The sequence below is a fragment of the Simochromis diagramma genome, unplaced genomic scaffold (assembly GCF_900408965.1).
Source record: "Simochromis diagramma unplaced genomic scaffold, fSimDia1.1 OVJJ01000822.1, whole genome shotgun sequence".
NCBI classification, from domain to species: domain Eukaryota; kingdom Metazoa; phylum Chordata; class Actinopteri; order Cichliformes; family Cichlidae; genus Simochromis; species Simochromis diagramma.
In genome coordinates, this window is record NW_024387520.1 from 5,909,497 (window position 1) to 5,934,749 (window position 25,253).

Sequence of the window (25,253 nt, forward strand, 5' to 3'; positions counted from 1 at the left end):
TTTTTTGTTTTGTTTTTGTTGTTGTTGTTGTTTAATCTGGACTTAAATCTGTATCTGAGTCCAACTGCTGCATCAACACAAAGTGAAAAAAGAAAGAATCCTGACTGTGATTCTCAGTCTGAAGCGCAGGTTTAATATTTCCTCAGTTTTAGCTGTCATTTTGTTCTTCTGACCCAAAGTAACTACAGTTTTATTACAGTAACTAAATGCAATAACACACGCAGACACTAATGTAAAGCTTGTGTTACTTGGACAGGCTAAATTTGACATGATCTGACATTTATTTTAATGTGATCAACACAAAAGTATATATATACAAGTATAAGTGAGAATATAGTTTATTTATAATATTTTTATAAGTCATTAAAGTCATAAAGAAAGTAACTTGGTATACAGATAGATAAGACAATAGATACCCTGTCAGGGTTAACTGCTCTCAGGAAATGAGGTCATTTACATAGTTTACAGCCTTTGCTTTCCCATAAGAGGCGTGACTTAATTGTAAACCCAAAAAACAAAAAACAAAAGTGCAACAAAGGGTGATACTTTATTTACAAAAATGAAATATCACAAATGTAGTGTTTATAACCAGCTCCACTCCTGTGACAAAGCATTTATCACAAACAGACATTTGCGTTACTCTTTCTTGTTGCGATGAGGCTACAGTCACACTTTACAAACATCATGCCAAAGTTCTGAATCTGGGCATCAAAAAGCATGAATATAGGAAAATGCTCTCCCATAAAACACCCAAAAAGCAACAAACACACTTTAAACAGAATCCATTAGTCAAAATTGTCAAAGCCTTGTTAACTCACACATGATATTACTACACTGGTACTGCAGTAAGAGACAAGGATCAAAGATAAATGCAATAATTCAAAAGCAAACAGCGCCCCCTCTGTTGAGTGTGGGTACACAGGTGTGATTATGCACAGGATTTTTTTTTTTTTTTTAAATTCAGTTTATTTGATGCCAGGTAATCAAAACAGACGTTCTTCTTAACTACAGCTGTAGGTAAACACTACAGCATAACTACAGCGTGATTCTTTTTGGCAATGAAATACAGCTGACGCCGACCGCAGCAGGGTGAAGTCTGACCAGACATCCTGCATAGTAAACTGGAGGAGGACAGCTCAAATTAATCGGAGAAGAAATGCAAAGTCAAGGTAATAAAGCACTTGGTATAATGTGTATAATACAGCTCGGGAAATAAGAGAGATACACAAGTTCATTTTGGATGCTGCGGTAATCCATTCAGCTCTCACCACTGCTGCTAAAATGTTACTGGCCTTTTTTTCTTTTGCCTGTCTACTTTCATTTCATCATAACACCACTATTAAAAATCCAATCTGTCATGGCTGGAGCTGATGTGTATGAAGTAGCAACCTGTATGAAAAAAATAGGAAATCTGTCACAAATCCTGTTTTATCAGTGGAGATCATCCACACATGACACCTGGAAGCAAAGACAGCTGTGCTTCCCTCGTCATTTAAAAAATGCTATGGTGATGGCAAAGCAAAGATGCATGTACTAAATAGAGCATAAAAAACTAACTAAAAGCGTGCACACATGACCACGAGGGTTTGATATTTCCCTTTTCAAGACACCACTACTACACAAAGTGTGGTTCATCATATACCCAGTACTCTCCTGAATCTTTTGTTAATTGTTGCTTAAGTTGGGTGTTTTAGAATATTTAAAAATGCCTTTAGTTAGGGCCAGTAAGAAATGAGTAAATTGACATTCATACAAAGTTTGGTTATTTTCGACACTGCCTGTAAAATGGACGGCATTGAAAAAACATGAAATACAATCAATTGAGCTAAAAATGATTTTTAAAATTCTTGATGTGTCTCATGAATGTGCAGCTGCAGGTAGGATTTGCAGGATTATCCCTGGTGACTCCGAGGTTTCGGGTAGAGGGGACTTTTAAAAAAATCCCAGAGGAAGCGGTGAATAGGAACAACTCTCAAAAACTCTTGACACGTCTTGATAAATCTGGGTTACATGATACAAGAGCTGTGGTCAGCAGTGTGTGGCAGGGAGCTTAGCTGAGGCTGAGTGAAACGCCGGCTTATTTTTGGTGGCTGATGGGACGGTTGTAGTGGAGAACAATCACACTGATCAGCCTCTGAGGATGCTGTGGTTACAAGCCTGCAGCAGACAGAAACACACTTTGTAAATGAGCACTGAAAACCCTTTCTAATTGTTGTTCACACACACATTGTTGTGCACGCACACATTCACACAGCTAACACACTCTGGTGGCTACATCAGGGGCAACTCGGGGTTTAGCAATTCTCCTCCAAGGATACTTCTGCATGTGGACTGGAGGAGTCGGGGATCAATCTACCGACCAGCAGACGACCTGCTCCACCACCAGATCTTCAGCTACTGTTTAACCAGTGTGGATTACAGTGCAAATACAGGACACAGTGGGTTCAGACATCTAAATGCTATTGTAAGAAAATCAAGTCTAAATTAGCGTACATAAGACTGACTGTCCTGCAAAAGCCATTTCTCAGGTCAATGAGGTAAAATTAACTATGATTTTTAGTATCATTTGAAATGTAAACGGTTACATAAAAAGCACACCTTGCAAGAGCTAAAATGTAGCCTCAAAGTACTAGCGGTAGGCTAAACCTTTCATATGCTTTGAAATGTCAAAAACAAAAAAGGTGATGGTTGTAGCCTCTTCAAGCACTCCCATTGTGTGGATCTCATCATTTTGAAGCTTTCTGAAGAAGGACAATCATGAAAAGGCAGTACTTCCTTAAAAAAATAAATTGAAATGGCAGCAAAACAAAATCATGGCCATAAAAATGCCAATATACTGCCCCGCACAATGAATGTGTCTCCAGCCAGCCATCCATGTGGTAATTAATGAAAAGCAGGCCAGCATTACACCTAATGTGTAGCCACAGTGACAGCGAAGAGGATTCAATAGACATAGATCAGCGAGAGTGCAGATCGCCTGCACTCCAACTACGATGTGCACAAAGGATCTCTTATGTCCCGCACGCATTACTCTTAGTTCATATCCCGACTCCACTGGGCCAGTAGGGTTATGGCTCTCCAGGGACCAGAGAAAGATTACTGTGCTCACTCTCTCACACTGAATCCATTCACTGGAATTACCACATCGACTCAGCTGCACTTGCACATGCAGTACAGAACACACACACACACACACACACACACACACACACACACACACACACACACACACACACTCAGTGAAACTTCTTACCATTTAGAAGTATCAGATGTGGTCATTTGTCTTCAGTGAGAAGGACAAGAACACAGGCTACAGAAGAAAACAAAACACATCAGAGTCAGTCCACATGGCTGATTGTGCACAACACACTGCTTATGTAATCTGTTACCTTATGATCTCCCATACAGACATTAGGACCCATTGTGTTGTAAGCAACACTCTTCTCACCATCGTCTCTCTGAAAAGAAGAATGACCTTGAAGATCATTTATATGTAAACATAACAAACAGATTCTTCTTAAATTATATTAAGTTAAATGTTGAGTATCACATTTGTGTGGGCTGGATTATGTTCATAGTAGATTTACATCACATTACATATTAAAGGTTATACAGTATGTGTGCACGAATGTAAAACCGTGTCCAGGTAAATACTTTTTTAAATTGGCAGTGTGAGTGAAGTGTCGTGTAGTATTAAAAAATTTGTGTGTCCTCTAACATCCTGTGTGCTGATTTATTTGTAAAAGTCTTAATTTTCTAGTAAAATCAGAAGAAAGTGACGTCCATGCTCTGCTTGCATGCTGTGCCAACGGTGTGTAAGACCAGCCAACATTTTTTTAGAACCAGAGCCCACTAACTTCAACTAACGACCATCTCCCACACAACACAGACTCCATCACAAACAAGACAAGAAAGAGAAGTATGCGAAGCCCGTTGTCTAATGACTTGTGATTGACAACTTCTTATGCAATGAAGATGTAGTTTTACACCAAAGTTAATCCTCAATTTCAAAATATGATCCAGAACAATCCCAAAAACTCAGGAGGCCTTTTACAGACTTTGGCTCACAGACTTCTACAGGAAAAGAAGTCTTTTTGCAAACACAGGTATCACCATCTGTTAGCTAACATTAGCTTTCCTGCAAAAACAGACAAACTGCAAGCTACATATTGTAGCGAAACACTATCTTAAATAGATAATGCTAGCTAATTTTTTTAAACCCCTAGAACTGCTCTGGCTGATAAATTAACCCGTCACTATCAGCAAAGGTTTACGAACTAACCAGAGTCAGAGTCATGCAGCATAATTGGTTAACCTTAAAATGTTGCTAACTAATGCTACTGCTAAAACACATTGGCTAGAAATGTTGGCTGGCTAGCTTGCCAAAGTGCTTCCTTAACACGTCATGCTAACTCACGTATTATATCAAATTGTGTTCATGTTTGTCATGATGAAATGATGTGATTGTGCAAAGACTCACCCTGTGGATTAAATCTTGGGCTGTATGTGACATAAGGATACGATCACACCAGGCAGGACAGCGAGTGTTCATGTACTGGGTTGGTTTAGCATGCTCTTCACTGTATGGGTAGCTGAGCACAAGACAAGAGGGGAACAAATTCTTAAAGCATGAAAAGTAAATGGCAGAAATTTGCAGCAAGTAGCAGAGTTACAGGTCGTACCTTGGTGGAAACTTGATGCCCTCTTCCCTAATAACATCATGGAAGGCTGCAACTTCTTTGTCATACTTCAAAAGCTGAGGGAAAGAAGCCACTATGGTTACAAATGACTACAAACGTCAACACATGAAAAACAAGCATGATTGATGAGTGCAGATTTAACATGGGGGATAATTTGGGTTACTGCTACTAATGTTTCTCCCTTTTTGTGTTTACTGTGCTGTCATTTCTTTGAAGTATTCCTGCTGATGGAATCTAAAATCTAATCTAATCTAAAATCTCCGAAGACAGGTCAAACTAAGTTTCCCTTGAGTTTCTCAGTAGTGCAACTGATGATATCTTTATGGGTGAAAGGTGAGATTGTGTTCTTACTGCTCTGCCATTGTCCTCTCTGAAAACCGCCTGGTGCAGGTAGGCGAAAAGCTTCTCCTCAATTCGAAGCAGAACCTAGAGGTGAAAAGGAGGCAGAGAAAGTAACTTTTGAAGCAGATAATTCTGGCTTTTCTTTTTGTAAACAAGATTCTCTCGTTTCAATCACCTGGTGGTCGTTATCCTTTTCTTCATATATGATTCTCTGCACTTCGTTACTGCTGTCCTTCTTCACCATCTGCACATCGGCAGCAGTGGACAAATCCTGGTCAAAAAACACAAACGAGAGGGTTTATGTCAAAATTACAGACTGGTACACGATTGCAACACTTGAACTTTGGGAAAAATGAATGCTCTTGCATACCTGGACCAGACTAAGTGTATCCAGACGGAAGTTGAAATCTCCAAACACAAAGAAAGGCAGCACGGTTTGCCGACTGTCTGATATCCTGGAAAAATAAAAATACTACCTTAAGCCATAACACAGGGTTTTAATTCTTAATCCCAATGTACTTTGTATGTGTTGATTCTGTTAAAATGCTAATTCACTGGATAAGAGGAGCTACATGATAGCAGATTTTGAAGATTATGTTTTCATACAGTAGCGTGCAGCTGCTAGTCTCACCTGCTGATGACATATCTGAGAGCGTTATTGCGGTTGGCTGAGTAAATGGAAGGACTGGAGTTGCAGGCAATGAGGTTAGAGGCATCATGGAACAGGTGGACATTTACCAGGTCTAGACCTCTGTGAAAACACCCCCGACACACACAGGCAAAAGAAGGTGAGTTGTGGCAGATGGAGGGGAAAAAAACAGGAAACAATCCGATAACTCCAAAGCCTGACATCAGATAGGTGTGTATGTGAGTCTGTGTGTGAAATAAAAGGTGTCATTTACAGGAGCTTTCTTATCAATGAGCACACTTGGGTTAATGTTCAGTCTACAAACAAGTGCAGTTCACTGGCTCCTTTTCTTAGGCTGTCACCAGAAAGCAATTAATGAGCATCTCACAAATGAGCTGTGTTGACTCACAGTATGATGCTGTGGTACATTAGATTTTGAGCTCCTGTTGTTCCAGTCCCAAGGTAACAACACAGCAGAGCAAATACTGACTACTACTATGAAATTAAAACCCTGCTCACCATCCTATAACATGCCGAGTCTAAGCTCCCAACAGAGCACCGCATTAAATTAATTATTTATATTCTGTGAGTGTAACCAGTGAAGTAAAGAGGACATTTTTGTCAAAACAAAACTCAGAAGATATTAATAACTGGATGATAAGAAACCACAAGGTCATCGGAGGAGCTGAATGTGAGCCTCACTGTTTGTTTTATATCAGCTTTGATAGATCAAAGTAGGTTTTAAATGTCCTCTTAGATGTTTACTGAGTAAAATTTTATTTGCTTGTCTTCAAGGAACTACAATATTTGACCTTCAGTTTACTGAGGGATGCCGAAGCATGCTTTAAAAACAAGTATGACATAGTGGAAAACAGTTGCTTTAACTCCAGCAGTTATGGTTCCATATTGTAGGAGCTGATACCAAATACTGTAAAAGATGGACAAAGCCAATGTGGACATACCAAATATGATTTAATAACATTTTTTTTAAATTATTATCAAAGGTTAGGTCCTATCAGTGAAATGTATACCCAGCCCTCTGATGTGATGTCTTATCTGAACATTGACCTATGGGACATTTTTTTATTTATTTAACTTTGACAGTCAGTCAAGGACTTTGGGCTCATAACAATCTTTTACGCTGCTTTTCCAATCTTTTAAAAACAGGCTACATATTTGTTCCCAAGGGTGTTTTTATTGTAAATGTATTTTTCCAAAAACGTCACCAAACAGCCACACATGAAAGTGTGTTCAACCCTGCTGTGCATCACGGTGAAGGTGAGTGTTTGTTACGTACTGGTTGTGTATAATCCAGCGGGTCCTCATGAAGCCCTTTCTGGACCACTTGAACTGCAACAGAGGAAAAACTGGAGTGAGTCACTAAACAGCAGTGAGCTGTGTCTTTAAAGGGCTAAATTGATAATTATTGATTCTTGCACATAATTTGTCTCATCACCCTGTCAGAGCAGGCAGACGGCCCCCCGAAAGCCCCAGTAGACTCATTTGTCCCAACATCTCCTTTGGCCCATGTTTGCCCCTCCCGACAGGCATACCCAGATGCACAGTCATGCATACATACTCACATCAGGCCAGAAATTCTTTGGGAATTTTTCTTTCTCCACGGTGGTGACCCTGTCCAGAGAGCCCATATACCTGTTCTTTTCCAGCACTGCTTTAAAATTCTTAACTGTGAGAGGCAGAGCCAAGGAGGTGACATGTAAAAGAGTGAGAAAACATGCAAACAGCAATCAATAAACTGGTGTTAACCTCATCAGAGGGGCATACACGATGAGCAAATCTATAAGCGGGCCATTAGACTGTGTTCGGCGAACAACAATCGTTTCGGGCCACGCAGCGAGTGGCAGCTTCGGGATGTTTATGGTCCTTCCATAAGCTTTTCTGAGGAGCTTTTTCACATCTAACGTGACTGGACTATGCAACAGCAAAATAGCCGCTCCACTTTAAATTCGAGTTCTTTGCAAATAGGAGACGTAGCCTTCAAACTGCCAGCACAGTTTGCCAGAGAAATGTCCAACAATTAAACACCGACAAGGATTTTGCAACAGCACAACCGACTGCACCAAAGGAGGGAGGATTCTATCAAAACAATGCATTGAGTAATAACCATTGGTGCGTTCCAACACGTTGTTTGGAAAATAAACTAAATTTAGCACAACATGATGAATGATGAAATAGGAAATCCATGTAAGCGTTGTGTTTTTTTTACCATGAAAGTCATACTGTTGTATATTTTTCAGTGTCTTGTGGATGAAGTACATGCTCCCCAAAGCCTGTGGATAGAAAAGATATAGCAGTTACAATCAGTTTTAGGTAAACCACTTCAAAAAAATCATAGTGAAACTGGACTTTTAATCGTTCTGCAGAGGCTTCTGGTTTCATTGATCCTCTTCAAAGAAAGCAAGAACACATGGTATGCTTTGTGCATTGGGAATGTATGACACAGTGCATTGTTACTCTCCAAAGAGATGGCAAACTTTAAGTAATAAAGTATTTCCAAGAGGACGTATAACTGCACAGCACATCCACGCGCTGCTTCTGAGACACGCACACTTCAGTACCCAATCATCCCTGACGTGGGGCTGACAATTTTTAATGTACTAACTGCCTGCTCCACTGATCTGATTAATCGCGGCCCGTGAAATCAATAAAGACAGAAAATTAAAACCATTTAAAAGGTATTAAGCAGTGAGCCCGCTGTCTGCCAACACCGCTGCTGCAAACTGGGAGCTGAAGAAAAATCAGCCGGCACTCAAGAGGGCTCAGGGCGTGACAGACCGCGGTGACAGACACCCCCCAAACACACACACACACACACACAAATCCAGCCGCTACATGAGAAATTTCTCCCTGAAGAATTCATTTATCTTCAGTGCCAAAGTTGTCCACAATAAATAAAATTAGATATGTCTCCGTGTTTGTCTGCGAACTGCAGTTGGTGACCAACTTGTCTGAATGAAGATTTAAGCAATGAGTTATTTAACTGAGTCTGAAATTGTCCTTAACTTGTATAGCAGCTTGTAGACTCAGGAAGGAAGTCAGATCCCACTGAAGTTATGTTGGCACTTTTTTCACAAAATTGGGACATTAGAAATGTACTCTAACAATTCATAAAACATGAGATGGCCAACCCTTTTCGCTTTGTTTATGCTAGATTAGTAACAATGTTATATACTGTAAAGTATGTGCACACACGTCGGCGCACACAGAGGCACATTTCCCTCCTCGTTTTCCTCCACATACTCTGCCAAACACCTATCTTCATCAATCAGGTTTGTGCACAGTTTAATAAAAAAATATTGACTTACAAGTGATTTTTTATCAAAACACCATTTGTACTGGGAATTCATGCAAGTCTGCCCCCTCTGCTTCTGCAACCCCTCTGAAAAGAGAACCCACCACCCCTCCCCAAATTCTCTCATGGCCGTATAACTGATGATCGCAGCCAAGGGGAAACAAATTGAAAATCAATGCAGGTGGCACCGACGAAATGAGAATGAGGCATTAGGTGGGGTGGGGTGGCTGCAACCCTCCCAGGGCAAACAGCGGGGGGTGCAAACACTCAAGTGCAGAGGAAACTTAGTCCCGGCTGTCTTCTGCCCCCAACACACTTTATTTATTGTGTACAAATAGGCTGGGATCAATAGTTTTAATCTAGAGTTAAATGTATTGACTTTGGCCTGTCTCTACTCTCACCTGGCCATTGAGTTTCCCCTTTTTTACTTCACGCACCTTCAGTCTACAGATGCAGCCATTGACCCCTACTGTCAAATGTTCAGCGTGAGGGTATCACCTGGGAGGAGTGTGGGTTAATACTTTAAAAAACACTCTACTGTGCAAAAGTCTTGAGCTGACTGTCCTTTCTTTCCGTTTTGCTAAGAAAGTGGGAAAAAGGCACTGCGATTTATTGAAAAATGTGCAAACATGCATGGAAAAAACAGGTTGAACAATTCAAACAGCTTGAAAGTGAATATTTGGTGTGAGCGCCTCTATTCTTCAGTACAGCCTGAACTCTCTTAGACAAGCTTTCTTGTGTTTTTTTTTTTTTTTTTAGGTAGTTTTCAGGAATAGTTTTTCAGGCTTCTTGAAGGACATTCAAAGCTCTTCTTTGGATGTTGACTGCCTTTTGTTTTGCTCTCTGTCAAGATGATCTCACACTGCTTCAGTAATGCAGAAGCCCAAAATCTGCCCAATACCACTGGCCAAAATGCAGTTCCAGCCTCCCCCTGGTTTACAGATGCAGTAGACACTCACTGTTGTTCTTCTCTCCTGACCTCTGTACATACTGACATATCCATTTGAAGCAAGATAAGGTCTTTACCTTACAATATATGGGCTTTGAGGCAACTCTTGTTGTGATTTAGAGCTATATAAATAACATTAAATGATTTGACTTTCAGATGCTGTTGTTCTGCTGTATATAGATTTTTTGCCTGACTCTTCAGTTTCCTCTCTACAAAGTATGCCGAGACATGTTTTTGGCTCATAGCTTTTTCGGACTCAACTTGTTGATACAAAAATAGAAACAAATAGTATGATTGCAACAGGCTGCTAGTAACAAAGTGCCTAAAGTTACAATTTAAAACTGGTTCTTTGCTAAGCTGTCCATAACACGGGCTTATCCCTTGAATTTCATGGCTTTTTAAAATCTTGAATGATTCATAGGCCAGTGTTAAGAAGCTTAACAAAACAAACAAAACAAAAACATTGCCCTGACTGGCCTGAAAATAAGCAAAAAAGCAGCCAGTGGTTAAAGAAAAATTTTAAAAGCTCGTCAGAAAACCTGGAGAACTATTGCTCAAACAACTTTTAAAAAATTACAAGAAAGTCTGGTTCCTCGAAAGTGAAATAAAAAAAATGAGGGGTGAGTCACAACTTTTGCACTTCCAGCTAGGGGCAAAATTTCTAAGAAACTAATACTGTTGAACCAGTTAAGAGCCACTGTGAACTTTAAGAAATCATTTTCATTACTTTCTAAGAAAGATATTAAAAACTTGTTTGTATTACATGAGGACAATAAAAAAGAAGGTGCATACAGAAAACGTCTTTCATAAAAGGTGTGGACGATGAGGCTTAATCTGTGACTGAACAGCATTCCAACAAAAGACCAAGGATTCAGCTCATGACATTAAGAAATGCCGGGAGCAGCATGAGATTTAACAGACCTGTCTTTAAGAGCACCTCCTCTCCCTGTGCTCATATTGCGCAACAGCTTTAGCGCTGTTTTGTGCTTCATCTTTGAGATCAATGTCACTTACACAAGGCTGTTGTTTTGCACATCTAACATTCTGCAGTGAACTGAAAACTGACTCCAGCTAGGAAGTACTACTATAGTATGTTCAGATTTCAGCAGATTTTATTTGCAATGTCCTGATCTTTAACATGATGATCAGAATAACAGTTAGACTCACAGAAAAGTCTGTTTGGGCAGTCTGTGGCAACCAGTGTTGGTCAAGTTACTTGAAAATAGTAATTAGTTAATAATGACTAAGTACTTGTCCAAGAAAGCAATCCTGTTACTTTACTGGTTACTTATTTTCAATAGTAATTAGTTACTTTATTACTTAGTTACTTTTAAAAAACATGACACACAACCTGAATATGTAATAACACAATAGACCTTTTCAGCCTAATTCTATTTTTTCTGCATAATCCATCATGTAAAATTGAATCAAATGAAAAAGTCTCTTTTAAAGATTGTTTTAATCCTTTAATTTCATGCACATTGCATCAAGCAAAAATGCAATTATATGCAACTGTCTTTAACATTTAAACCTATTTTCTGCATATTGCAGCATAGACACTAAAATAATGTTTTGTGTTTACACTCACGCTTTTAAATAGATGCCAGTAAAACACAGCAAAAAATAAATAAAATCAAAGATTGCAATGCAATCTGGAGTCAGTAAGCACGTTTTTTGCTTCACTGTGTTGCGTCACTCTCAGAAACGTCTGATTTTCCCCAGCAGAGTGCATTGAATGCATCCAGTTATCATTGTGCATTAACATGTAAGAGAACTCCATCTAGTGGAAACACACAGCAACTACTCTGTATGAGACGTTTTTGTGTTTCTTACCGTGAAGCTATCTTCTACTTTGAACTGGTTGTCCACATAAATGCAAGACCTGTCAAAGTCTTTCATTTCTTCACTGGACTCAAGGGTCCTGGTAACAGCAGAGCAAAAAAGTATGATCACTGCACTGGAGGTTTCTTTGTATACATATCTAACGATCTAAGAGTCTTCTGACTACAACTATACAACCATCAATTAATGTTATGTTTTTAAATAAAGATGTAATGACTTGACTGGTTCTCGCTTCTTGAATGACATCAAACCGTAGATGGTTTTCATTTTTTTGACACATTATAAGGAACTGTTTAATTGACAACAATGAATCAATGGAAATGGCGAAATGCATTATAATCAGCATATTAATCCTACCAGAAGAAGTTTTCTGCATGGCCCATGTTTAACATGTAGTCCTTTCCTCCAACCTCCTGGAAGTGCAGGGCAATGAACTGTGGCTTGTAGCTCTGGATAGTCTGTTATAAAGCAAAGCAAACAGTCTCAGTGCAACGTACATGCTTACACTAAAGAGCAGTGAGGGGTGTAGAAGGTCAATAATGATTGTTACAGGATGAAGGCAACTGTCCTTTAGAGAAGGGCTGGTAATGCTATCAGTTTAAGTACTGGATTGCACCGATGACGCACATGCATGCACACGGCTGAGTTGTAGTTCCTTCCGTAAAGCTATGTAACCACATCAGACTGACTTCATGAAACCATATGTCTCTCACATCTCTTACTGCCTATCCCTCTTCATCTGCTATACATCATCATCCTCACATGTCGCTGCTTGAAGGATGTAATTTCTTAACATAAAACCTCTTCGAAACATTAGCGTTTTCCACAGAATGTTCCTGCAAATGTTTCATAATATAATCCAGTTTAAAAAATTAAAGATTTCTCTCTAGGGAAGACTCTTAATTTGAAATACAAGATACACAAAGTATGTCCAATGTGTGGGCAATGCAAATCAATCAGCACATCTTAAATATATGACCATTCAGTTTGTCTCGATTGGTCTTTTAATTGTGATTTTTGAATTTCAACACTACATCTATGAATGGAGGCCAGGTGAAGGTTTACTATTACTGACTATCAATGTTAGTCCTTCTGCAGATATGTTATCAGTATTTACAACTGTATAATAGAACAGTGGACAGAACCAACACAGGTTTCGCTTCCTAGAAATGGCCATACTCCCCACAAAAAACCCCCCCAAAAACATGAAATATCACATTCTGAAATCTGTAATATTATTATTGCAACATGCAGAAGCTCAAGCTTACCTTGTACAGTTGTTTTAACCATTCACTTTGAATTTCACCGACCTATGAAATGTAAAAACATACAAACAAACATATATATATATATAATTTGGGCACAGATCAACACATTTTTTCAGTACATCTGGAAATCAGAATTTTTTTCATAGGTTTTTTATTTGTAGGTGTCAAAAATGGACAATATTTACTTTCCCATTTTCATCATCTATGAAAACATGATGTCCCTATTTAAATTTCAGAGATCGTGAGGCTAAAGGCAGCAGAGGTTAACCAATTTGCAGTGAAGAAGAAGAAACTCATAACACTGACAACACAATAGATATTTAATTCATGTTTTTTCCTTTTAAATGTTATTTTCTCCCTCACTTGCACAGATATAATCATATATCACTGCTATTGCAATGTCTCAATTATCACAGTGCCATGATAACAGTATTATTGTGGACAATTATGTATGTATGATATTATGATATTATTATGTAAGTATGATATCATCTATTTTTGAATTGCTCCATGATTACCATGCCCACTAATTAATATGTTTTAAAGATATTAAATGTTGCTTTATATCATTAGTAGACCAAATTAAAGAAACAGGGTTAGTCTAATCTTCAACCATTTAAAATGTTCAAAGCTAAAGGACTAAAAATATTGCAGTCAAAATAAAATATAATAACAAAATAAATAAAATAACACTCTCTCTCAGTTTTGACATTTATTGGGACAAAATAAAAATAGATCATCTGGCCCTTAGCAGGTTCAAAAATTATTTAAATACCATCCCTCATAAACAACTGCACATTACATATTACACTGTGTAATTATTTAGTGAAAAACTAAAGCAAAATGCAGAACGAGTGTGTGAGAAACTAAGTAGACATCTTGTAGGAGCACATTTAGCAGGAGTAAATTAAAGTAATCATTATCTTTATGACTTTATCAGTCTCTCACATCATTGTGGAGATTTGCTGCTTTGCTTGGGCTCATTCTACGGTGGCCCTGAGAGGCCAAACGGACTGCATCTTCAGAAAACACTTGCAAAAAGAAAAATGCTGCAAAAGGAAAAATGCTGCAAAAAGAAAAACACCTGCAAAAAGAAAAACACTGCAAAAAACAAGAAAAACAAAAACACCTGCAAAAACAAAAACGCTCCAAAAGCACACAAGACAAAACGGAAATGTTTCTGGGGAGACAATAACCCGACGGACCAGTTGCACGAACCAAAACATGCTAACAAGTGCACAGGGACTGGGAGACACTTCAAAGAAGTGGAAGCGGGGCGGCCAAAGAGTAAACTTTCAAAAGTAAGTTCTGAATATTATGTCACTTATTTATGTGCAAATGTTTAATAATGAGGAACATTAAAACATTACTGTTGGCCACCAGCCAGCAAAGTTATGTGACATTAGCGATGTTTGTACTTTCAGCGTTTACTTTGTTTTAAAGCCTTCATACGCCGTTCGATAGTCAACCTTAATCTTACAGAGAATCTGATGATTTTGTGGATAATTAAAGTCAGTCATATATCCACAAACACAACAGGCTGAAAGTCAGTGATGCTGCTCGGTTTGCAGTCCTGAATATCACGGCACAAGCACGATTCACTGCACTGTTAATGTTAGCTATGTTATATTACTGCCTCTGTTCGGTGGTGTCGCGCCAAACGGACTTTAACATGTGTTTGAACGAGCTGACGGTTCACTCATTAAGCTGAAAGAAAGATGCTTTAATCACAGGAGTCACACATGTGTCCACTGTACCATCTGGGAACTCTTCTTGTTTCGTAATAACACAAACACTAAATCCTCCTTCTCTTGTGCTGTTTTGTAGCAGTGTATACACCTGAGACTGTCACCTGTCTGTCTGTCCTGCACTCTCTCTCTGTTTCTTTCTCTCTGATTGTGGAATAAAAGTATGAACATAATAATGGATTGGATTTATATAACGCTTTTCAAGGCACCCAAAGTGCTTTACAATACCACTATTCATTCACTCTCACATTCACACACTGGTGGAGGCAGCTACAGTTGTAGCCACAGCTGCCCTGGGGCAGACTGACAGAAGCGAGGCTGCCATATCGCGCCATCGGCCCCTCTGGCCAACACCAGTAGGCAAGTAGGGTAAAGTGTCTTGCCCAAGGACACAACGACCAGGACAGAGAGCCCAGGGATCAAACCGGCAACCTTCTGGTTACAGATGCGATTCCCAACCCTCTGAGCCACGGTCGCCCGACATGTATTTATAAGTTACACTTGTGTTTGAATCCTGCAGCTTATCACACATTTGATTTCCATGTGTAATAACTGCAAGTGTCCAGAGTGAGGACAGACTGAGGGACCCACTGCTGCACATCATCTGTGAGGCTTTGCACCCCTGATGATCCACCAGGACAAACTCAGCAGTGTGTGAGGAAGAGGAGGAAGAGCCAGCAGCAGCTGACAGATGGAGAGAATAGACAGACTGTTCCCTGTTTGTGAAGGACTGCTAGAAAAGTTTAGAATAACTAATTGCCTGTCCTGAATCAGTCTTATTAGGTCAGCGGTCCCCAACCTTTTTCGCGCCACGGACCGGTTCATGCCCGATAATATTTTCACGGGCCGGCCTTTAAGGTGTCGCGGATAAATACAACAAAATAAAACTAGTACCGGTACCGTAAAAAAGAAGATTTATTCATAACACACGTGAAAAGACCCAGGAAAACCGAGTTAACGATAAAAACGATAACAAAATAACGCTCAAAACCGATAAAAACCCTGAAAACTATACATTTCACACCTGAGCCTCAACTCTCGCGGCCCGGTACTCACGGACCGGTACCGGTCCGAGGCCCGGGGGTTGGGGACCGCTGTATTAGGTAATGTTCAAATAATTTTATCATCCCAGTGTTTTCAGTGTGGGAGAAAGTATTCAGGGCCTTCAAGTTACACACTATGAAAGGCAGCAACAAGTTTAATGTCCAGAAACTTAAAGTATGTATCAGCAGCATAATGGACCTAAAAATAAATGCTTGTTTCAGTTCTATGAAGCTTTGAGTATTTTGGATTAGTAGCACTGCTGTGTTTGTTGCATCATATTGCTGTAATTGTTTATATGCTTTATATATTCTGAGGTAAGTTGATCTATAGTGTTACATCATATTCTATAAGGATGTTATGTGTTTGTATACTTTCTGCCCAGTTTGACCCATTTAGCAGAAGTCAGCCTGTTTAAGGCTCTGATATCTATTCTGTATGACTTAAAGCAGTTATGACATGGTATGATTTTCTCACCCAATAAAGAAATATTTAATATATCAGTCAACTCTTCATTCTATCAGAAACAGTTATCACAGCTCGTACATTTTCTTTTTACACATATATGTAAGCATTGAGACAAATTTAGTAATGCCAACATATTAAAAGAACAATATTTGTCTCTTATATATAATACATCTATAGATACACTGTCAAAGATACTTGTCTTTGAGAGAAGATTTAAGGTGATAGGAAATATAAATAAATGCAACTTGAATCTTTACTGAAGCTCAGTATTTGACACGGAGTTCAAACTCACTGCTGTAATAACTAATAATGATTAATATAATAACTATAATATTGGCCATATTATATTTACATTACCAAAGTGAGATGACTTTAGTCTCATGAACAACATTAGCTAATTGTTATTTACTAGTTAATCTTAAAATGACTGTTCAGTACAGAAATGAAGCCCAACGATCATGTTATACTGTCCTGTGATCTCAGCCTCAGATACTTATCAAATCACAAAGAGCTCATGTAGAAACAAATGTACAAAATATGTTCTCCTTCATTTCTGTCAAACAAAGCTGTATGAAACGTTTCCAGCTGTTAGTATCATGGTTGCTAGGCAACCTGGGCAGCGCGACAGAGATTAGACCGTCCCATTTCACAAGCCTACAAGCCTCGCACTTCCGGCCTCAGCGGTCTTTGAGTACGTATTTTATGCCTGTTTTATTTTCTCTTTTTAAATATTTTTATGACTTGTAATCTTATGTGCAGCACTTTGTGAATCTGTCTTGAAAGGTGCTATATAAATAAAAATGTATTTATTTATTTATTTATGTGGCCCTTGAGGACCGTTAAGGCTGCGTACTAAGGCTGCAGACCCTGAATTGGGATACAGCCTGTCGCTACCCGATCCGTACCAGAAACCCGATCGGTACCCCGCATGCGCAAATCTTACGTCACTTCCTCTCTTTGCCAACATTGCGACATTCAATATATTTGAATGATACGGTTAGCGTCCAGTTAGCACCTAGCATTTCTCAACAGCTCTGCCTCCTTTTCGACTACCGCGACATTTAAACAATGGATAATCCGTATACAAACAAATTCATGCTTTTCGGGAGAGCATTCCCCGATTGAACAACAGCGCCGTAAAATAAGAAGAATGGCGCCTAATTACAGAGTTAATAATACAGACTTTGTAATGTGTCATGTAAAGATTCATGAGCCAGATGAAGTGTTTACTGACAATTGACAGTGATAGCGGACATCATCATCATTATTCCAATCAATCCTCTCCACACAGACAAGCATAAACACACTCAACTATCACTAAATCAAATTTAACACACGTTTGTAATGACGCTAATTCAGTTTACAATAGGGTTCATTCGCTCGGTGAGCAGGTGGCAGTATCCTCGTACACTGGGGAGTAAACTGCCATTAAACGAACAGAAGAAGAAAACCCCTGCACATGTGCGGTACGGATCGGGTAGACCCGATTTGTACGGTCCGACTGTGCACAGTTTTTTTTCGTTTTTGTCTACATTATACTGAAATGTTTCATTATTGGAAACATTTTAAGAGATACTTGTTATTCTTAACATCTTAACAGATACTCTGACCCGTAACTATCATAAAACGCTTCGACCGGAAGTAGACACCTTTCGCGCATGCGGGGTACCGATCGGGTTTCCGGTACGGATCGGGTAGTGACACAGTCGGGTTATTGTCTCCCCAGAAACATTTCCGTTGTGTTTTGTGTGCTTTTGCAGCGTTTTTCTTTTTGCAGGTGTTTTTCTTTTTGCAGGTGTTTTTCTTTTTGCAGCATTTTTCTTTTTGCAAGTGTTTTCTGAAGTTGCATTCCGTTTGGCCTCTCAGGGCCACCGTATCATTCCCCTGCAGCATGACCCAATCTGGGCTGTCAGACAGATGGCCTCACATTTGACTGTAGAATACTTTTGCATACAGTAGAGTTCATTGCTCAATCACTGCAAGTCCCCCAACGACCTCTGGCTGCAAAAGAATCCCAAATCATCATCCCTCCACCGCCGTGCATGACAACTTGTATGAGGTCTTTGCCGATACGCTGTGTTTGTTTTTTGTCAAATGCGGAGCTGTGGATGGCGAAACATCTTCATTTTGGTCTGGTCTTTCTTAAGGACATTGGTTGAGAAATCTTGTGGTTTGATGAGATGCAAATTTGTAAACCAAAGTTGTGCTGCCATGTTTTTGTCAGAGAGGTTTTCTCCTGGCAACACAAACAAACCATACTTGTTCAGTCTTTTTTTAATTGTACTGTCATGAATTTTAACATTTAACATTCTAACTGAGGCTTGTAGAATCTGAAACCTAAGAATCTTAGGTTTTTATTTGCAATTTCATTGCATTTCATTTCAAGATTATGGCTTGTGTCTTTCTGTCTTTGTTAACATATGCCAGAACATCTTCTTTTATAAAGGTGCTCACACTTGCTGATGATCAGTTAATCAAGTTCATTTAGTTAGCAGCACCTGGCAGCTACTTCCCTACTTAATTGCTATGGAAGCAGTAAGGGTACACTTAATTTTAAATATACTGCTTTACATTTTGCAGTCAAGAAAATGTCACAGACCTCTGTTGGAATAAACTAATTATTTATTTTTATACAATTATTTTTTCTTTATTTTACTGCTATGTATGACTCTAACAGGGCATTTGGTTCACAATAGTTTATATTTCATGTGCCAGATTAGTCGTACAGTCCATGGCCTGATCTATCTAGCATATAAGGTGTGTGTTATATGTTTTTTTTAAACCCATTGACTTAATGTTGCAAATGCTCATTTCATCGTCCTATGAAAAAACAATTATGCCCAAAAGATTGCGATTATTGATCAAATATGATACTGAGTGAAAGAAAGAAAGATATATGGACAATCTTTCTAGGGGACAACAGAAGTCCCCTACAGAGAAATGCATGGAAACATGCACAGAGCTACAAGTGCAAATTGAAGTAAAAAAAAAAAAAAAAGTGACTAGTAAATGTGACAGAAATGGTCAATTTATTTTTAATGCTTAAGAGTTACATAACTTGCAACTTCAAATATTCCACCAAATTCTTACATGGAGTCCATAAATGATGATCAAATAATGATGTATTTTTGCTCATTTATGCTGCCCAACAGAAGGGACATAAGGACAGAAGTAGAAATGCAAAACAAAGAAAAGCTTCTGTATTTAAAATTGCACTGCCATATCAGCTAATGGATAATCAGCTCAAATGGAAGTCAGGAAGTCATCTCAAACTCTGAGCAGGTTAACATAAACATTAGGGATTTCCTGGAAACATTATCCTGTGCCATGTACAAGTACAGCTGCACCTGTTGCAGTCCAGCCAACATCAGCTTGTCATCTATGAAGGTCTGTGTCTTTTTTCATAGACAGTTGATATTCAGGTTTAATAGTAAAATGTTACTCAAAAAAGTCAGCAGATAAGCCTTATACACAGCTAAAGAAGCCAAACAGGTTCAGTGCTTCCAGGTTTAGAAAAGCAGGCAGATATTTTAGATGCTACATGTGAGGTGCTGTACCCTGACAATACTGATCCACCCATCTCATCAAATAAAATTCTGTTTTCATCCCATGATTTTGTTGTTGCTGTTTAAGGTCATGTTTTGTTAACTTGTATAGCTAGTAGCTGGTACTACCAGGTAAAACAGTTGTTTCTTTTGCCACAATCTTCAGTCTTGTAGTTCATCAATTGATACCAACTTTGATCATGTACTTTCTTACAGTGACACTACTGGATTTACAGCCCAGAGTAGGTGCAGAGTAATATGCAGTCTCCTGCAAGGCTATTTTTTTTCCTAGCACCTGAGAAATGACTTTGCATAGTGCATTTGCATGCCAGGGATAACAGCGACTCAGCCATTGTGACCGATAGGACTCCTCTCACGTCAGCCTTGCTCCAAACACTCTGTCCACCAGCTGTAATACATTTGCATTTAGTTGACATACTTTTAATTTATACTTTCTATAGACATGACAACGTTAAAAACTGGATGAGGCAAACTTACAACAACCAGTTGGACACTTTATTTTTTCTTTCTGACCAGAGCAATAAGCAAACTGTCAGACAGCAGGCATAGTAGAAATTAAACTCTTTTCTTTGTCTATTGTTGTAATCTGCACTGCAGCACTTGTGTGAAGCTGTGGTCTTTTTAAATGTGCTATAGAAATAAATTTTGATTAATTGATTGATTGGTTGATTGATTGAATTAAACAGGCTGATTAAGTTGATTGGTCTTGTCACAGAGTGGTGACCACATCCCGTCCTATGTCAGCTGGGAATGACTGAAAATGAAGGCATTTGTTTTTATACAAGGGAAAATATATAAATAAGTATATATTTAGTCATTACACAAGCTCAGTAATAAACATGGTAGCCAAGATGGCAGTAAATATCGGTGAGAGTTTAATGTCTCATATGCTGAGCTGCTCTAACAGGATACTCAGCCAGCCCAGAACTGCAAAGGAAAAGGATTTACTCTGTCTTGTGCTGCAGGTCCTGCTCTCACCCAAAAGTTGGGTGAATAATTTAGGAATGTTTGTTTATAGAAATGAGAGGGCTTAACTTAAGTAAGTGGAAAAGTTCAAGTCCACCGCGGAAGATATTCATCTGTTTACATATCTCCCACAATGGGACCTGACATGTTTTCATTGGAGCAAGGTCTGGCAACCGGAAACGGGTCCTGAGCCAAATTTCCATGAGTCTAAGAGCTCTCCTCCCTGAAAGTTAAGCAAAGCTGAGGTAAAACAGAGAAAGAGCTGGAACCCGTTGGGACAGTTAAATTACAGTTTAAATTATTTAATCTTGTGTTTAAAAAGTTAGTTTTACTGTATGTTTTTGGACACATGCAAAAAAGTGAGACTGGGCTGTTACAGACTCATAGAGCTACCATGGCGCTCTAAATCTCCGCAGTTTTATAAGGCTGCTATAAACTGACTACTGAATACAAAACAAACACACTTTCCCAGTAGTGACATCATAAGCACTGATTTTACACCTGGGATTGATGAGAAATAGTATGGTTGCAATCTGAGAGGCAGCAACTTCATTACCCTCATAGAGGATCTGGAGGACTCCTGCAAAGGCACAGCTACCTTTGCAGACTGACAGGATGCCAACATCCTTGGCAATAAATCAACTTCTGCACTAAATCTGTTATAAACTTTATGTAACCTGCAATCCTCTATTAAACCTTTGCTGACCTTAGTTTACTTTGGAAAGAGTTATGCCCAACACTCAATGCAACTTGATGTTTTGTTCTGTGAATTGTGCACTGCATTGTGTATGCATCTGTGTGTATGGAGATCATTAGGTTTGTACATGTGTGTGCACAGATGCTGAGCTGATCATTATCAAACAGCATCAAAAGTTTACAAAGTTTTCCACCATGTAAATTGCACGGTATTGTGTTGGTGGTGGTGTTTTTGTTTTTTCTCGTTCACCTGTTTACACTGCACTTTTGTTGTTTATTTTATTTTTTATAGGAAAAGGGCAATTTGTTACTTCATGTCAACATGGCGAGGGTTAAAGAGGTCTATTCACTATTTATTATCAGTATGAATGTATAATTTAATTGCAAGCATAACTGTAAACGAAAAAAAAACCCCCACTTCTGAATGACAACATTTATTTGACCTGTGTGTTGTTATTGTTCATGTCTGGGTGTTGCAGACAGGTTCAGAAGGATTTGGTAAACGGTAAAAGGACTGGTTCTTATAGGACTGGTAGATATAACTACTTTATCTGAGCACTCAAAGTAGCTTCCCTCATTAAGAAAAGCACGCTCTTTCTATCTAAAATTCACACCCCGATGGATGTATCGGAGAGCAAATTGAGGTTAGCGTCTTGCCAAGGATGCTTGGCATGCAGACTGGAATTGAACCACCACCTTTCACGATTTGTAGGTGACCTGCTCTACCACCTGAGCTGCAGCCACTTGTTCCAGTCTGGCACGTGACGCGTCCAACGGGTAGCTTGTCTAATTATGAGTCAACTTTGACTGTTTCCTTTTAATTAACAGCATCTGCTGCTGACAGCTGACAAGGAAACATTGCTTGGTAACTTGAAAGCGTCGCATTACGAGGCAAATGTACGTCAATTACCGAAAAGCCCCAACAACGAACAAAAAAAACATAAAGCACCAGAAGAGCTCAGCTCACTGCTTACATCCTTATACCTATGATGTAAGCTAGCAATGTAGCCGATTCAATATTTAAAAAAAAAAAAAAAAAAAAAAAAAAAAAAACTTGCCTCCTACCCTACACCCTCCTACCGGCTTACTTAAGCCTATTAGCGTTTATATAATCCTCTGACTGTACCTTAAGTATGGTGTGACTTTAATTGTGATGCGGTTCTACTTACATTGTCAAAGAGTGAGCCGACGTTTGCGGTGACAAGCAGCACACCGGTGAACGTTTCCATGTTAACGACGCGAGCAGTCCCGAGGAAACTCCGTAGTAGCAGCAGCAGCGTCGCCAGTGATGCTCATGCAGGCCTGCGATCAACTCTGCAGGAGCTTACCGAGGCTTATAATGTGTGTGAGTGTCTGAGAGAGAATCTGAGTCGCGACTAGCAGCTATCCCTCACGGACGCCTTCCCGCTTCTGGTCCAAATCGTTTGCTGATAGCGGGCTTCGGTGTCGCACGGTTAACGTACGCCTGCAGAGAGGCGCTCGTCTTCATCATCGTCGTGGAGTCAGGGAGCAAGTAACAAGTTTGTGTAACTGCCCGTTCAGACGTGTGGATTTCCGCCTCCTCGGGATTAATTGGACTAGTAGGTTCTTAAGGGCTTCTTAAGCTGCCTGGACTGGGCATCTGTTGCTGACAAACCCTCGGAGAGCCTTCTGCAAGCGGGCGGTGTTGCGTTATGAACTCCTGGCGCTCCGCCCATTTGCTCCGATCGCTGCTGGTTTGCTGTATTCAATAAAATACAATACAAGTTTATCAGTGATAAGCCAACCAGCACTCAATAATAAAATCACCTGGAGGTAATCTCACAGCATTTGAATGTCACAGAAACCTTTACATACATACATACATACATGACTTGCTGTACAAAACAGCTAGCTTTTACCGCAACCACTCCTGAACCACACTAAGCATTACATTATTACAACAATGCTTTGTGAGGTGTTATAACCTAACATGTAATTTATAGACCACATAAAGTTTTTGTTGTTGAAAAAAAAGACCTGAAAGGATTTTAAACTCGCAAATCAGCGTACCACAGTCTCGTTGTCTAAAGACACAAAACAGGAAGTTAGTGATCTTCTCCCTGTGTAGCACTTCTTTTCACTTGGGGCAGGTTGCTTTTCTTCAGCGCACAATCAAATTATATAACAGGTACATCTTGCCTTAATCTCATTTCCCCTTAGCTGTATAATCAGTGATTTTACCCTGCTGCTATCACCATTAACTACACTGTAATGTGCAGTCCTGTGCCAACAGATGCATGACTTCCACTTTAGTCATTTTTCTTTAGAAAACCCGCCTTCTCCAGTATCTTTTCATCACCACAGCAGCATAACAACATTTCCCCATCCTTAGTTTCCAGTGGAGCCAGAAGCTATAAAAGACTTATTTGGAGTCGATGGATGTGTGCCATGTGGCAGGGTTGGACTCTGGCACTCCTTAATGTTGTTAGTGAGCTGCTCAACCAAGGCATGGGTTACACAATCGAAAGCCGCTGTCTGCTTCCTCTTTTTCCTCCTCCTCCAAGCACCGTGTGCTTTATTTACCCGCATCAACGAATCCACTTGAAGCTATTGCAATCAAATGGTTTGGAAGGACGCCTCACTGAAAGGAGGAAGAAGTGGTTTATTGCAGCCATGGATTCTTGGATGAGGCAGTGCAGTATGAAAGTTTTCAGACCTTGTGGTTATTGTTCATCTCTGTCTCACTTCCACAGTGCGTCTTTGTCCTGTCTTCCTCCCCTCATGGCAGATGGCTGTCCTTCCCTAAGCCTGGTCCTGCTAGAGGTTTCTTCCTGTTAAAAGGGGGGTTTTCATTCCCACTGACACCAAGTTCTTCTTTTTAAGGGGGCACAATGTAAAGTGTTTTGAGGCGACTGTTGTGGTGATTTATAAATAAAACTGAACTGTCAAGTTTTCCACATTTTGTCAAGTTCCAATAATCTCAAATTCGATTCTGTCCTCTTGGTGCCAACCAGCATTTTACTGCACAGCTTCTGCTGCTCTTCTTCACAGGTATCTTTAACCTTTGCCCTTTTCAGTTCTCCATCCGTATGAAAGAGCTTGAATTCGTAAACAATGTAGCCACACATGTTCTAATGATTAGTTTCTACCCAAGCGATTAAAATGTAAACAATATAAACTTTATCATAAATAGCAATACTGCAATAAATTCTTATTCTGTAAAAAAGGGCAACCAAATGGTACGAGGAAGCAAATAGTCAACTATGAAAAATGAATTGAATATAATGTCTCCATGTAGTTGGTAAGAGTAACTGAATAATTAAATTATAGGTTGATTGGCCTTGTAGAGCCAATCATCTTCATAAGTCTAGACCCAGAAATAGCTGATGTTTATCGTCTTTCCATCAATCAACACCCATGAGATCAAGATGTTTTGATTTTTTTATGCATTCAAAATTTTTATTCAATCTACTTTAAAACAGGTGTGTTTTTTGTTTTATCCCCTATATCAGCACTTTTAAGAATAAATGCTTTAGTCATTCGGACGCATATCATGAGCAGGTATCAGACTAAAAGTGAGCTTATGACATCTGACTCTACTGTGTGCTGAAACTCAGCAAATATTTGCCCCCTTCCTGGTTTATTCTTTGCATAATTGTCAGTTACATGTGTCAGACTGTCAAAAAAATATTTAACGTGGGACAATTATAATGACAAAACACACAATGCAGTTTTAAAATCGTGACTTAATAAATTAAGGGATAA

General features: G+C 39.3%; 1 protein-coding gene across 1 annotated transcript; it reads right to left on the reverse strand.

The window, feature by feature from the left end:
* Positions 1–322: 322 nt before the first annotated feature.
* Positions 323–24,670, reverse strand: LOC120725998 (inositol polyphosphate-5-phosphatase A-like). The gene is made up of 17 exons (XM_040019192.1): positions 23,559–24,670; positions 22,697–23,247; positions 13,043–13,084; positions 12,132–12,232; positions 11,766–11,853; positions 7,898–7,961; positions 7,254–7,357; positions 6,968–7,020; positions 5,674–5,793; positions 5,413–5,497; positions 5,218–5,313; positions 5,052–5,126; positions 4,683–4,756; positions 4,481–4,592; positions 3,390–3,458; positions 3,254–3,310; positions 323–2,157 (listed from the first exon to the last, which is right to left on the reverse strand). The coding sequence occupies exons 2-16, from the start codon at positions 22,754–22,756 to the stop codon at positions 3,266–3,268; spliced, it is 1,188 nt and encodes a 395-aa protein (XP_039875126.1). The 5' UTR covers positions 22,757–23,247; positions 23,559–24,670; the 3' UTR covers positions 323–2,157; positions 3,254–3,265.
* Positions 24,671–25,253: the final 583 nt, after the last annotated feature.